A 15,857-nucleotide genomic window follows, 5' to 3' on the forward strand; every position below is an offset into this window, starting at 1 on the left:
CATCCAGAACCTTTCCCTTTGCCTCCTTCCTTGCCTTACCTGAGGGGACTGGATCTCCTGAGGGGCACGGCTTCCCCTGCCCACCCTTTTGTGTGGAAGCTGCTATGCACACTTGTTTATAAGCAAACAAGACCAGCAGCATGGAGTGTTCCTCACTCTTCTCATTCCTGATTGCCATTTTCAACTGTTTCACCTCCGGATCAAAATTCTACTTAAAAAAAAAAAAAATTCTCTATGCTGTACTTTTCACTTCCATGACTTATTTATTTTATAACTGTAAAGTCTGTACCTCTTAATCTTCTTTATTTTGCCCATCTGCCCCACTCACCTCCTTTAGGCAACAAGCAGTCTGTTCTCTGTTTAAGAATTAATTTTTTTTTGTTTTTTAGATTCTACAAATAAATGATAGCAGGTGGTATTTGTCTCACTTATCTTAATACCTCTCCTTTATCCATTCCATCTACTGATGAGCACTTGGGTTGCTTCCATATTTTGGCTATTGTAAATGCTGCTGCAATAAACATAGGGTGCATGTATCTTTTAGAATTAGTGTTCATTTTCTTTGGGTAAATACTCAGTAGTGGAACTACTAGATCATATCATATTTCTATTTTTTTAATTTTTGAAGATCCTTCATAGTATTTCTGCAGTAGCTGCATCAATTTACATTCCTACCAACAGTGCACAAGATGCTCTCTTTTCTCCATATCCTCACCAACACTATTTCTTGTCTTTTTCGTACTAGCCATTCTGTCTGCTGTGAGGTGATATCTCATTGTGGTTTTTATTTGTATTTCCCTGATGATGAGTGATCTTGACCATCTCCTCATGGGTCTGTTGGCCATCTGTACGTCTTCTTTGTAAAACTGTCTATTCATGTCCTCTGCCCTTTTTGAATTGGATTCTTTGTTGTTGTTTTTTGTTTTTGTCTTTTCTTTTTTTTTTTTTGGTGTTGAGTTTTGTCAGTTCTTTATATTTTTTGGATATTCACCCTTTATCAGATATATGCAAATATCTTCTATTCAGTAGGTTGCCCTTTCGTGTTGTTGATGGTTTCCTCTGTTGTGCAGCAAAAGCTTTTTATTTGTAGTCCCAATTGTTTATTTTTGCTTTTGTTTCCCTTGTCTGAGGATAAATATCCATAAATATGTTACTAAGGGTGATATCCAAGGTGTCTTCTACTCTTCTGATGCCCATGCCATCTACCCAGACCATCCGCCTAATGCCCCCTCAACATTGCCGTCCTCCAACCTTGTGGCAGCCATCAGTCACTAGCACCTGGGTCTCAGTCTTCCTTACCATCCTACAGGTAGGCCCAACTGGGCAATGTCAGTGCCCATCCAACATATAAAGCCTTACCATTGTTTGCAGCTGCTCCTCTTCTGAAATACTCAATTTCATAGCCTATTTTCAAGCTATTTTATGAATATTCAATTTCATAGCCTATTTTCTTCTCCTCTCACTCGGCCAATATTATTACACTGGTTTCTCAACCTCACTGCAATTTCTGATTCCCCAACTCATCCATTTATTTTCTCCCCATATGCCAGCCAACTCCTGGCCTCACTTCTCTCCCTACACTTATGATCCACTACATAAACCATTCTCTTACCAATAACCTCTCTCTGACCTTTATAACTGAGCCATACTCCTTTCCCCGATCTACAGCAAAAGTCCATCCCTAGGTAAACCAAAACGTGAATTACCAGCTGCTGCACCAAGGTGCGGAGCACTGGTGGAGAAAATAATGCACCTGTGTGGGTCAGTGCCTCTGCATACCGACAGCCCCCAACCTCAGCTGCCCACAGCATGGGCAGCACGGGCTCCTAAGCAACTCAATTCTTTCATTCCCTACAAGTTTCACCACTTTTCTCAAGTCCCCTACCAACCCTCCTCCTCAGAATGCCACTGATTCACACAAAAATAGAAGCTATCTGGAAAGTACACCCCCAGCTTCTTTTGCCATTTTCTTCTCCCATGCAGACTTAGGAGCAGCCACACTTCTATTTACTTCTTTCTCTATGGAGTGGAAGAAGTATCTGCCTAGAAAGGTGGGTCCACCAAGTGCGCTCGGTCACCCTTCTCCAGGGGGATCAACCCTCTGTACCAGTTCTCTCCAGCTTCTCCCCTATGCAGCTCCGTGCAAACATGCTTAAGCTCTCACTTTAAAAAGACCCTTCTAGAACCCTCTCACTACTGCCACAACCATCTTATTCCTTGTCCTCCCAGCAAAGCTTAAATAAAGAAGACTCTATATTTGCTGACTTACTCCTTCCACATCATCACCTCTGAGTCCTGCAACCTGACTCCAGAATTAGTTTCAGTGAAATAGTTTCTGCTGAGGTCATTAATGATCTAGTAGCTAAATTCAAAAAAATTTAGTCCTGATATTCCTTGACTGCAGTATTGGCTACTTCCCAACACTTCCTGAAACTTTTTCTCTTCTTGGCTTCAACGATAGTACTCACTTAATTTGGAGCAAAGAACATCGACTTTGGAGCAAGGCTCCATTAGCTCTACTCTCTCCACCAATGTCCCATCAACACCTTCACTTTCACATGCCCAAGACTCATCCTCTTTCCCCCAGAACCTGGGTCTCATCCAATATATCCAATCTCAAGGAAACAGCACCGCTGTCCATGAAGCTGCCAGTACTAGAATCCTGGTTTTAATCCTTGATACTTCCCTCTCCATCACTTCCCACATCCGGAGTCTTTGACCCCTTCCCTCCTCTGCCTCTCCACTGTCATCATTTCATTCTTCACCTGAAAAACACTTAACAGGCCTTGCTGCTGCCATTCCTACCCCTTCCAATGTATTCTCCATACTATAGCTAAGAGATCCCTCTGAAATACAGGCCAAACCTTGAAAGTCCCTTAGAATCTGGCTCCTACCTACCTGTCTGGGTTCATTTTTACCACTCCGTCTGGTACACTATGCTCTAGATACATTAAACTATTTTCAGTTCTTTGGCTGTCTTAATGTGCCATCTTCTTTCATGTTTTCATCCATTGTTCCCCTGGCTAAATTCCCTTTCTCACGTGGTTCACCTCAGTGACACCTACTCAACTCTCAAACTTTAGCTCAGATGTCACCACCTCCAACAAAGGAGTTATTCCCAGCATGGATTTTCACCCCGGAAAGCTTCCATAGTAAGCCGTGGATACTTTTTTCATTGTAGGCTCTACACTGTGCTGTATATTATTCCTGTGTGTCTGCTGAGCTACTATATCCTAAGTGCCTTCCAGATAGGAACAATGCCTTATCTTCATAGAGTAAAACCTTGGTTTGCGAGTATAATTCATTCCAGAAACATGCTGGTAATCCAAGGCACTTGTATATCAAAGCAAATTTCAAGAACCACTGGCTCAATTGTGATCATGTGGCATTTGGCATCATGTACTACTCGTACTGCAAGACATTGCTTGTTTATCAAGTTAAAATTTATTAGAAATGTTTGCTCGTCTTGTGGAACACTCACAGACGAGTTACTCGCAATCTAAGATTTTACTATGTTCCCAACCCCAGTCATAGTAACTTACACATAGCTGGTATCCAATAAATGTTAGATTAATTCATTATTAAAAAGGTAATAGCAAAATGATCAATATCCCACCTGACAGAATGTGGACATATGGCAGTGGATCCTCCCATTCTCAAGTTTGAACGAGATGGTCAAATTAACATAGAACTTGACAAAAAAACATCCTTCAAAGCCAAATAAAACTAAACTCTTAACCAAGTGAACCTGGCTGAATGATGAAAGACTTGTTTCCTGACATCACTTCATTCAAGTACAGTGGCTGCTTACCTCCATGGGGAGCAGCAATTCAATTGCACATCATGGTCGCTTTATTTAGCTGTTATCTTTGACTGTGCTGGCTCCCTTCAAAACCATGGCTGGAGAAAAGCCCAAGAGCTGCTGACCTCACCCCTCTCTGCCTCATCTGCTTCCCTCTTTCACTTGAAGTGAAGATTTCCAGATGCTAAGCAGCCTACGAACAGATCTTTACATTTCCAAGGAGTGTGAAATAGACTGAATACGAAGATGAACACTTGGAAGAAATTATCATCTTTATCCACATAAGCATGTATCTGAGGACCTTTTTGCTAATTTATAATTTCTAGTTCCCAAATTTTCCAAAAATCTAGTACAAATTTCTAGTTCCCACCCAATATTAAAGAGTCAAGACAAAAGAACATGAAATAATTCCATATATCCTCAAAATTAATTGCTAATTCCAGGTTGTTGATGCTTCCAGAAAGCTAGACTGGCCCATGCAGAAAGGCAAGGTATTCAAGATAGGTAGCTTAGAAGGGTCAGATCTAATCCTCTGCTTTCTAGCTTTATGGTCTTGGGCAGGTCAGTTATCCTCTCTATGCTACAGAGTCCCAATTAAGTGTGATAATGTATTTAAAGTGCTGGCACATAGCACATGGTCAACAAACCATTTATATCTTGTCACTTCTAAGGTACAGAAGCCAGTGACAATTGATTTTAAATTCAATTGAGTTCATCCACTCATTCACTCATTTATTCCTTCATTATGGAACTCTAGATAGAATATCTTAACACAACATGCCATCCCAGAATTGAGAGGAACAGATATATTTGAAGGTACTTATACCCAAGAAAGGAGCTGTGAAAGTGAAGGGGACTTATAAAGAAAGAGTAGACAGAGAATAGAGCCTAGAAAATAATACAAAATATAACTGCAGATAGAACAGATTCAGAGTGGGGTCAAGGCCTTATGAAAGAAGAGGGGCAGGCTAAGGGCTAGCAGAAGAGCTTAAGTCTGAGGAAAATCAGAAGAAAGAACATCCTCAGGATGCTGGAATAAAGGGAACAAGTCTGGCTGGAAAAATGAGACAGCAAAAATGAATTTGTAAGATCACATGTGGGGGACACTGGCCAAGGTGTTGCCACATGCCTGTGGTTTTTGCTTAAAGATGCTCTGAGATCCAAACACAGAAAAAAATCTAACTCCCCCAGATCTTAAGGGACAAAGAACTAGGGATGGTTTTCTAACCTGGAATTGGAGAGTGGAAGAAGTCAGGACTTGACAGAAGGACTTTATCTAAGGGTCAGGACCAAAGCAAAGGCTGTCAAATTAAATGGGGGGCTGTTTGTAGATCAGTAGGTGAGATGGTGTGTGGAAAGAACAAGGATTAGTATTACTGTAACCTGTAGCAAATGAATGGAATTCAACTCCATAAGCTGAAGCACACCTAACCGAGCTTGTCAGCATTACATCTATAAACCATTCATATCAAAAACTCACTGAACACCCACGAGTGCCTTCAAGATGCTGAGAGGATGACAGAAAGGCCAGTCTCTAGATGATGACAAGAAGAAATCTCCCCACCTTCTCCTCCTGAATAGGGGTAATAAAGAGGAAATGAAAGGCCATTCAGGGATAAGACAGGGTGACTTGACCCATTTTGACAAATAACCGTCTATATGGTCCCCTCGAGCTTCTCTGAGATGATGAGAAAAAGCATTTTTTACATGTTCTTCCACAATTTTAGCAGGAAGAAGTAAAGGATAGATAAGAAAACAAAAGCACAACCAAAAATACCTCAGGAAGAAAAGATCATCCCTCCTATTTTTGTACTTTTAAAAATGATTTCCTTGTCATTTCCCTGTCTTCCATAGTGTGAAATCCCCCGCCATCTCACTGGCCAGCTACTCCCAGTCGTAGAAAAACTACTGTGTATAGCCTTAGTAAAGCCAGCAGCAATAACAGAGTGTCAATGAGTCCACCTCTGAACTCAGGTTGGTGATTTTCAGGCAGGTCTAGGTTCAACAGTCCCTCTGTGGAGAGATTCCCGAAGAAAGAAGAATACCTACCAGCACACTCCTCCAGGGAACACAGGGAGGTCTCCGAGGACATTCCAGGGCAGCCAGGTCTGGAGGGGAAGGAAGTCAGGCACACGCGGCGTCGCTCTCTGACACCATCCCCACATGTGGCACTACACTGGCTCCACGGCTGCCACAGTCCCCAAGTTTCTGCAAGGACATTAGCCATGCTTTTAATGCTAGTTCATTTGAGAATCAGAATTTAACTGTACCCAAATGAAGCAGCAAACTCAAATCTCAGGCCTTGAAAAGTCAGTAAATAAATATATTCCCAAAGATGCGGAAAGCTGGAAAGAGTGTGTAACCACCCTTAAAGCAAAGGGAAGCTGTATAATTTACAAAATATTAACCTTTTTGGAACTCATCAGAGAGCAAAGGTCACAGGACAACCAAATGGCCTGAAGGAAACACAGCCTCCTCTAAGGCAAGACAGGATGCAAACCTTGCTTCCTGAGATAGATACCAGGCCTCATAAAAGCTAGTGGAAAGAAGTCATCTGAAAACATATGAACTGCTAGAAGCCTAGTGTGGGCTAGCATGAGAATATAGAATCCCTGGGAGCCATATCCTGTACTCCCTGGGAGTACATATCCTATGGGAATTTGTACCCACTTGCAGGTTCTTCATGGATCTCATCAAATGCTCACAAGAAGGACTGAGGGTAAGTGCAAGGCCAGAGAGGGCCTTCCTTTTAGTTCAGGCCTGAGGATAGAAGGTGTGGGAAAGACAAACCTCATGTGGATTCTCCTCCCCATCTGCTCTACCAACAAAAGCCTCAACCACTGGGGGGAAAGCAGCAGCCCTGTCACTTTAAGGGCACCAGTTGAGACACAATGCTGCTAAGGAATGCAAAAAGAAGGAAATCCTTCACCCCTGAAGAGGAGCAGAAAATATACTGAGTCCAGACTATTAGAGAGCTTCCACCACTGAAGAGAGGCAAGATCAAGAAGGCCCCATCCCTGAGACTCAGGGGCACAGCATTTATCTAAGACTAAGGATGAAATGGAACAAGAAAAAGCTCTCCAGCTCCCATCACCCAAACCCTACCCTGCACCATGCTAGCAATTTCCAAGTATCACTAATAACAACCCACTGCTAGAGCAGGGGCAAGAGCGACAGATGACAACCTCTCTTGTGTGCAGGCTCAAGCCTAAAGCTGAGGGTGGAGAAGCCTGGCAAGCCAACTCCTACCCTAACTGCAAAGTAACATTAGAAAATTCTGAACTCTATCATGTACTGAGGATGGCCATAGCAACAGCACAAACCCAAACACAGCTTAATTCCTTAGTGCACTGACCCAATCCCCACAGTAACGGCCTAGCAAAAATAGGGTATGCCCATTTCCCCACATAAGTACTATTTATTGTTGTCTACAGTTCTAAATAAGATGTGCAACTTTCAACCAAAAATTATGAGACACACAAGCAGCAAGAAAAAAACTACCAGTAAATAAAGTAATCAAGAGAACCAGACCCAAATGTGATCCAGGTATTAGAACTATCAGAGAGAGGGGCGCCTGGGTGGCGCAGTCGGTTAAGCGTCCGACTTCAGCCAGGTCACGATCTCGCGGTCCGGGAGTTCGAGCCCCGCGTCAGGCTCTGGGCTGATGGCTCAGAGCCTGGAGCCTGTTTCCGATTCTATGTCTCCCTCTCTCTGCCCCTCCCCTGTTCATGCTCTGTCTCTCTCTGTCCCAAAAATAAATAAACGTTGAAAAAAAAATTAAAAAAAAAAAAAAAGAACTATCAGAGAGAGAAGTTAAAGTACTATGATTAACATGAAAGACTTTAGTGGAAAGGTAAACAAGATGAATAGATAAAAATTTTCATTAGAGAGTTATAAACTAAGAAGAGGTGAATGGAATGCTAGAAATGAAAAACACAGAACAAAGATGAAGAATGCCTTCTAGAATGCTCATAAGTAGACTTACTGAGGAAAGAAACAGTAAATTTAATATAGGTCAATAGAAATCACTCAAACTGAGACACAAAGATTAAAAAGAGAGAGTGGGGGTGCCCGGGTGGCTCAGTTGCTTGAGTGTCTGACCTTGGCTCAGGTCATGATCTCATGGTTCGTGGGTTTGAGCCCCATGTCAGGCTGTGTGCAGACATGCTCAGCCTGCTTCAGATTCTGTGTCTCCCTCTGTCTCTGCCCTCCCCTGCTTGCGTTCTGTCTCTGTCTCTATTGAAAATAAAACATTTTTAAAAAATAAAAAAATTAAATTAAAAAAATAAAAAATAAAAAGAGAGAGTGAATAAAACAGAATGGAATATCCAAGATCTGGGGGACAATATCAAATAATCTCTTGCTCATGTTATTAGAATCCCAAAAGAAATCAAAAAATGACCAAGAATTTTCCAAAATTAATGACATATACTAAGCTCTATCCAAGATGCTCAGAAAACATCAGGCAGAATAAATACAAAAAAGCAAATAAACAAAAAGAAGTTAGACACACTATATTTAAACTGATAAAAACAAACAAACAAACAAACAAAAAAACTTTTAAGGCTGTGGGAGGAGGAGGGAAGGTGGAAGGAGCAAACACATTGTATGTGGAAGAATAAAGATGAGAAATTGAGCAGACTTCTTGTCGTGTAATCCAAGGATAGTGGAGTAGTATCTCTAAAGAAATGAAAGAAAAAAAAAAAAAGACCGATCCAAAATTCTTCCAAAAATTAAGGAGAAATAAAGATTTAGACAAACAAAAATCAATAAAATTAATTACCAGCAGACCCTCACTACAAGAAATGTTAATAGAAAATCCTTCAGGCAGAAGGAATATGATACCAGAAAAAAAATTGTGTCTGTACAAAGAACTGAAAAGTGCTGGAAATGGCATTTATAAAGGTAAAAATAAAACTCATTTTTTCTTATTTTTAAATGCTCTAAACTGTAACTGCTAAAGAATAATAGTACTATGTATTCAGAGCATATATAAAGTAAAATGTATGACAATAATCACACAAAGAATGGGAGTAATGAATTGGGAGTGTACTATTAATAAGGTCCTTATGCTACATGTGAAGCAAAACATTATTACTCAAAGGTAGATCAAGAATAATTAAAGATATATATTGTAAACTCCAGGACAACCACAAAAAACATTTTAAGGTGTAAACAGTAAACCAATAGTGTGGTTAAACTAACTCATAAAAAATATTCAATTAACACAAAAGAACGCAGAAATGAGGAAAAAGAAACAAAGAACAGAAGAAATAGAAAACTACCAAGATGACAGATCTTAATCTAACCAAATAATGGTTACACTAAATATAAATAATCTAAACACACCTCTTAAAAGATAGAGATTGTGAGATTGGGTAAAAAAGCATGACCTAACTATATGTTACTCAAAAGAAACTCACTTAAAACACTAATTCAAAAAGATATATGCATTCCAATGTTTATTGCAGCATTATTTACAATACCCAAGATATGGAGGTAACCAAAGTGTCCGTTGATAGATGAATGGATAAAAAAGATGTAAGGTAGGTACACACACACACACACACACACATGCACACGCACACACTGGAATAATACTCATCCACAAAAAAGGATGAGATCTATAGGGCAAAAAAGGATGGACCTATAGGGAATTATGCTAAGTGAAATAAGTCAGACTGGGAAAAATAAACACTATATGATTTCACTCATATGTGGAATCTAAAAAACAAATGAATAAACAAACAAAAAGCAGAACTAGATGTATAAATACAGAAACAACCTGATGGTTGCCAGAAGGAAGGGGGTGATGAGATGGGAAAAATGGATGAAGGGAAGAGAGAAATACAGGCTTCCAGTGAAGAAATGAGTAAGTCATATGAATAAAAGGCACAACACAGAGAAAATAGTCAAAGACATTATAATAGCATCATATTGTGACAAATGGTAGTCACACTTGTGTTGAGCTAAGCATAACATATAGAGAAGTTGAATCACTATGTTGTACACCTGAAACTAGGTAACATTGTGTGTCAACTATACTCAGTTAAAAATTTTTTCACTAAAAAACTTACTTTAAATATTAAATACATAAATAGGTTAAATATTAACAGTTGGGAGAAGTTAAACCCATGAACATTCATTAACCGAAAACTGGAGTAACGATATTAGCATCAGACAAGGTAGACTGCAGAACAAGGGATACTACCAGGAATAAGAGGGACATTATTACATAATGATAAAAGGGTTAATCTAGAAAGGAGTCTTAACAATCTTAAATGGGGGTGCACCTACCACCAGAGCTTCAAATTCATACCAAATATTCCCAGAACAGTTTAATGACTGACACATGCAAGCATCTCTTCCAAGCATCTATGTAATCACTGCCAGATAGAATAATTAAGTAGTCTCCCACAAAAAATTGTTCTAAGACCCTTCTCTATCAGTACCCATCCAACCTCAAGACCCAGGTCATACCAACCCTGGGCACCAAAACACCCTCTGCATAAAAGTCTTTCTTCATCATTTATGGACAAAAGTTCAATACATTCACAGGTATATAAAGCACTAGGAAAACATAAGAACACATAGGGCAGATACATTCTCAGGTAATCCAAGTGGTGCAATCTTTGAAATGAGTCATGGAGTATGAGCTCTTTAAAGCAATTAAAAGTCTCTGGGATTTTCACAAGAGTGGGAGCATTACAAACCACAACCCTGGACCAACATCAACTGAGGTGTGGTAATTATGTTCCATCCAGAGGTCCAACTGAACACAATATTGGTTCTGTGTCTCCAGATTAGACTGCAGCTCCTCAAATGGAAGAACAATAAGCCAGCTTTGTCCTTAAGCTACAGAGCTATTCAGACACTAAGCCCCTCGTGCCTGCAAAGCTTTGGGACTCTCATATTAAAATCTCTTTGAATTAAAGTATGGTGATTTATTTTTGAAAAATCAACTGGGAATTCCACTACTGAGAAATCTAAACTGAAAATTAAGTCAGTGCATAGTTTATCCTTCTCTTATGCTCATATTTAAGACCACAAAAGGTAGAATTACAAATGCTAATAATCTTTTTGTAAACTCTCATTTACTTTACATGAATATAATTTATTTAATATATAAAGTTATTTGTCAAACTAAAAACAAAAATTCCACTAGTAGTGGCCAGGAAAAAAAAATCAAAGTTTTAATAAAAGCATGAATATTATTGTCAAAAATTTCATGTTTATAGAAGCACTTTCAACAATAGCCAAATTATGGAAAGAGCCTAAATGTCTGTCCATCAATTGACAAATGCATAAAGAACATGTGGTTTATATATACAATGGAATACTACTTGGCAATGAGAAAGAATGAAATCTGGCCTTTTGCAGCAACATGGATGGAACTGGAGGGTATTATGTTAAGTGAAATAAGCCAGACAGAGAAAGACAAATACCATATGTTTTCACTTCACTCATCTGTGGATCTTGAGAAACTTAACGGAAGACCATGGGGGAGGGGAAGAGGGAAAAAAAAAGGCAAATCACAAGACAGGGAGGGAGGCAAACCACAAGAGACTCTTGGATACTGAGAACTGAGGGATGATGGGGGTTGGGGAGAGGGGAAAGTGGGTGATGAGCATTGAAGAAGGCACTTGTTGGGATGAGCACTGGGTGTTGTATGGAAACCAATTTGACAATAAATTATATAAAAACAATTTTCATTTTGAAATGTTGTGTCTCTTTCCCTTGGAAGTAAAATCATGGTTTGTAGGACAATCAACAAAAAGTAAACATTTAGGCTACATCTTATCTCCTTTAATTTTAAGCCACATTAATCAAACAGGAACATAGGAAATCAACCAAAGCAATTAACAAATTTAGTCAGGCAAAAATTTTTAATGCTTTAAGTAATTCTGTCTGTTCCCTGAAGATTTCTACCAATAACTTTGAGGGAAATACTAGGCTAAATGAAAAGTCATTAGATAAATGTAGTTCGTGTTTTAGAAATAAAGAGCAAGATGATCAATATTTCAAATACTTTTCATGAATGAAAGCTGTTTTGTTTTGTCCTGGTTAGATGTCCATACATGCACTCACACTACATAACAAACCTGTTTGGCCACCATAAATACCTTTCAGGCTACTATAGAGGATATTAATTCTGAATGAGCAAAATTTGTCTGGAATAGGAAAAGGGAAATTTGTTTCCACCCCTCAAGACTATCTGAAAGAATACAGCCCATGAAATAGTCACAACTGGAAGACATTTTGCTCAAGAAACTAAAGCAACTAAACAAAACACGCTTATAAAAAAAGTTCTTTAGGGGCGCCTGGGTGGCTCAGTCAGTTGAGCGTCTGACTCTTGGTTTCAGCTCAGGTCATGATCTCACAGTTTGTGGGCTCAAGCCCCACAATGGGCTCACATCAGGCTCTGCGATGACAGTGCAAAGCCTTCTTGGGATTTTCTTTCTCCCTCTTTCTCTGCCCCTCTCCCACTTGTGCTCTATCTCTCTCTTTAATAAATTTAAGAAATAAACATTAAAAAAAAAAACATTAGCTGAAAGAAAGAAAGAAAGAAAGAAAGAAAGAAAGAAAGAAAGAAAAGAAAGTTCTCTAGACAAGAGTAACTAAAAGCAACAGATGGAGCAAAGGCACCTGGATAAGCAGTTCAGACTTTCTGTGCACAGAACAAGGCTCATTTATATTGGCCAAATCATGCTTGTGGGTTCCAAAGTGGGTTATGTGTGTTTCAAGAGGGGTGGACAGCACAAGACAAACCAGTGAGATGAGAAAATAGTATAACTTTTTTCAATTTAAACATTTTACATTATTTAATACATGAATTGATAGTTGATTATATGGGAGGCAGTGAAGAATAATGGTAAAAGCCAGTCAACCATCAGTAGTGGTTAAGACACTTAACCACCAATTGAGCTCAGGCAAGTTACTTATTTTGTGCTTCTATTTCTTCACCTATAAAATTGACAAAATTATAAGCCTAACTAATAGGGTTGTTATGAAGATTAAACAGGTTAATATTTATAAATCACTCAGAACAGTGCCTGGTTACAAAGTAATCACTATATAAACATTAGCTTTATTATGTCAGATGATCGCACAAAGGATGTCAGATATCCTACAGGATATTCCTAAGGAATCCCAAAAGAAGAGTTTATTCTTGGAAGGATTTACATATTCATTCACTTTCAAAGAATATGAAGTAGTGCAGCATCTAGGGGTCTACTTACATGAATTTTTACAACTGTATTTTCTAGCTTTAGGTAAACTAACTCCCAAAGTGGACAAGTAGCTTAAAATAGATTCTGGCGGAGAATTAAAGATAATGCACAACGTGCAAACAGGAAGGAACTGACAGGGTTGATAGTTCTGTCCTTGGTAAAAAGCTCTTGTTCAGTCATTATGAAAGAAAAACCATACCACTTAATCACAGAAACAAGAAGATGGCCTAAAAATTAAATTATCAAGGAAACTATAAATATATACACTTTTTATTTACCAAAAAAAAAAAACCTAAGTTAAAAAAAGTTATGTGACTATGACTTCATATCCTCTATCATATTCATTATCAACTTTTACCCTAAATTTATATACTCCTGTCTGAAACGGGATGTTGGGCAGATGTGCTCAGCATTTAGGATTTCTCAACTTATTTTTATAAGTTATTACAGTGCTATGCCAAGATTACTAACACTCCCCTACCAGGATCTCAGGCAGCATCCCATAGCCAAACACATTAACATTTCTGCAGAGAAAAATATGAACATTCACACCAAGTAGGATTAATGAAGACCATGAATAATTTTTGGTTAAATGCAGCACATCTATTTTGCATTTCCTGTAAACTGTTATTTACTTACTATCTTCAGGTCTGAAGATATATTTGGAAAAAGAGACAGACATGTCAAATACATTACTCCATTGTTCAAAGGAACTAGTAAGAAATTCAGTGGAGGCAGCAGCTCACACAAGTCATGGCGGGTTCAATGGGGTCCCTAAATGATACCATTTAGCAAAAAAAAAAAAAAAAAAAAAAAAGTCAGCTGCCAATTTTAAGTGGAAAATGAAAAGAAGAGAACTCGATTCAGTCATACATTTTTTATACTAAAACCAGGGAAGGCACTGAGGTCCCCATTACTAGCATAAATGTCAGTGATTAGCCGGAGTCTCCTTCTTTCTGCCCCTCTCCAGTGTCTTCTCCCTGCTGCTGTGGGGAAAACTCAGTCTTTATTTATTTATTTATTTTTTAAATTTTTTTTTTCAACGTTTATTTATTTTTGGGACAGAGAGAGACAGAGCATGAACGGGGGAGGGGCAGAAAGCTAGGGAGACACAGAATCGGAAACAGGCTCCAGGCTCCGAGCCATCAGCCCAGAGCCTGACGCGGGGCTCGAACTCCCGGACCGCGAGATCGTGACCTGGCTGAAGTCGGACGCTTAACCAACTGCGCCACCCAGGCGCCCCGAAAACTCAGTCTTTAAACGAGCAGAAGAATCAGCGGGAACCCCAACAGCTGGGAGAACCACAAGGTAGACCTCCTGCTCCCAGTGTTTTTAATCAAATGGCTCAAATGTCTTTATATCCCTTGGTTTGTTTCCACTAAATTCAATTAGACTTTTTTTTCCTCTTAACTTCTTTTGAAAAGGCAAGTGTAGCTTGAATGATTAAATTAGCTGGATATAATTTTTCTATGCTAATATCTGGACCGGCCACATTTGCATTCAATTTTCACTTGAATAAAACATGTATTGAACAGCTATTAAAGTGCCAGGCCTACTAAGTGGGCCAAATAAATATCATAAATAGCTTCATGGCAGCACAAGTTGGCTTTTCCCACCAAATGAGCTTCCCCCATGAGAGTGAGGGTGGGCATAAGGCTGAGGGCAGGGGGAGAAAGACACTGAACAAACCACGACAGAAATGATCAATGCCATGAAAGAGGAATGAAGGATGCCATGCCAACTTACGGCAAGGGAATTTAGCAAGTTTGGGGTCAAGGAAGAGTGACCCAAGTGAGGACTTGGGAGACAGGTTAACGTCAACCAGGTGAAAGTGGGAGGAGGCTCCCGCCCAGGGATGGTGACTGTGGGTTGGGCAGCCCGGCCACAGAGGGCCCTGTGGATTCTCATCCTCATATCCAGTGAGGTGACTGACAGTTTGATTTTAAGCGGGGGAACAACCTCAGCAGACCTGAGTTTTACATAATCTCTCTGGCTGCAGTGAGAGAACGAAGTGGACAGCGGAGGGAGCTGGAATCGATTAGGAATCTGTTGCAATAGGTTAGCTAAGGGATGACAGAGGTTTAAACTAAGTGGGATCTGCAGAATTGGGGAGACGTGGAGAGATTCAGACACCGAGGAGACAAAACTCATAGGACTTAGTGATTTATTACTTATAGGAGGTGAAGGAGAAGCAGAAGACTCCTGGGCTTCCGGTCTGGACAATGAAAGGGGTGGTGGAGGCCTTACTGAGGAGCAGGTTTAGGGGGTAAGATGATGAGTCGAATTCTAGGTATGTGGCTTTTGAGAGAGATGGGAGACCCGTGAGGGGTGACAGCTGTGCAGCAGCACTTAGATGCAGGGCAGGGATGCCAGTCTGGAGTCACTGGCATCAGGATGGTAATCACCTAGTGGGTGTGTAAATAGTATAAGGCGCAGAAGTCCAGGGGCGCCTGGGTGGCTCAGTCGATTAAGTGTCCGACTTTGGCTCGGGTCATGATCTCATGGTTTGTGAGTTCGAGCCCCCCATCGGATTCTCTCCTGACAGCTCAGAGTGGAGCCTCCTTCGGATTCTGTGTGTCTCTCTCTCTCTGCCTCTCCCCCACTCACGCTCTGTCTCTCAAAAATAAACATTAAAAAAAAAAAAAAAAGGCGAGGAAGTCCAATAGTTAATGGATGAGACCAGGTGGCAGAACAGGCAGACGAAGGAGACCATGAAGGAACAGCCAGGCAGGTGGGAGGTAAGCGAGGCGAGTGTGAGGTCACGGAATCAAGGTCAATGAAGACACAGGCTGCAAAGCGCCCCTGGGTTTTGGGACCTTGGAAGT

General features: G+C 40.1%; 1 protein-coding gene across 4 annotated transcripts in view; it reads right to left on the minus strand.

The window, feature by feature from the left end:
- Nucleotides 1-15,857, minus strand: part of THSD1 (thrombospondin type 1 domain containing 1) — a 29,886-nt gene that overhangs the window by 3,524 nt on the left and 10,505 nt on the right. For 3 of the 4 annotated variants that reach the window (XM_040448308.1, XM_040448310.1, XM_040448312.1), the window contains one exon: nucleotides 5,852-6,010. The exons of the other annotated variant lie outside the window; for it this stretch is intronic. In XM_040448308.1, the coding sequence (XP_040304242.1) occupies nucleotides 5,852-6,010 (159 nt within the window). The remainder of the gene's footprint in view (nucleotides 1-5,851; nucleotides 6,011-15,857) is intronic. 4 annotated transcript variants of the gene reach the window in all.

The sequence above is a fragment of the Herpailurus yagouaroundi genome, unplaced genomic scaffold, assembly GCF_014898765.1.
Source record: "Herpailurus yagouaroundi ecotype Mexico unplaced genomic scaffold, PumYag 197, whole genome shotgun sequence".
NCBI lineage: Eukaryota > Metazoa > Chordata > Mammalia > Carnivora > Felidae > Herpailurus > Herpailurus yagouaroundi.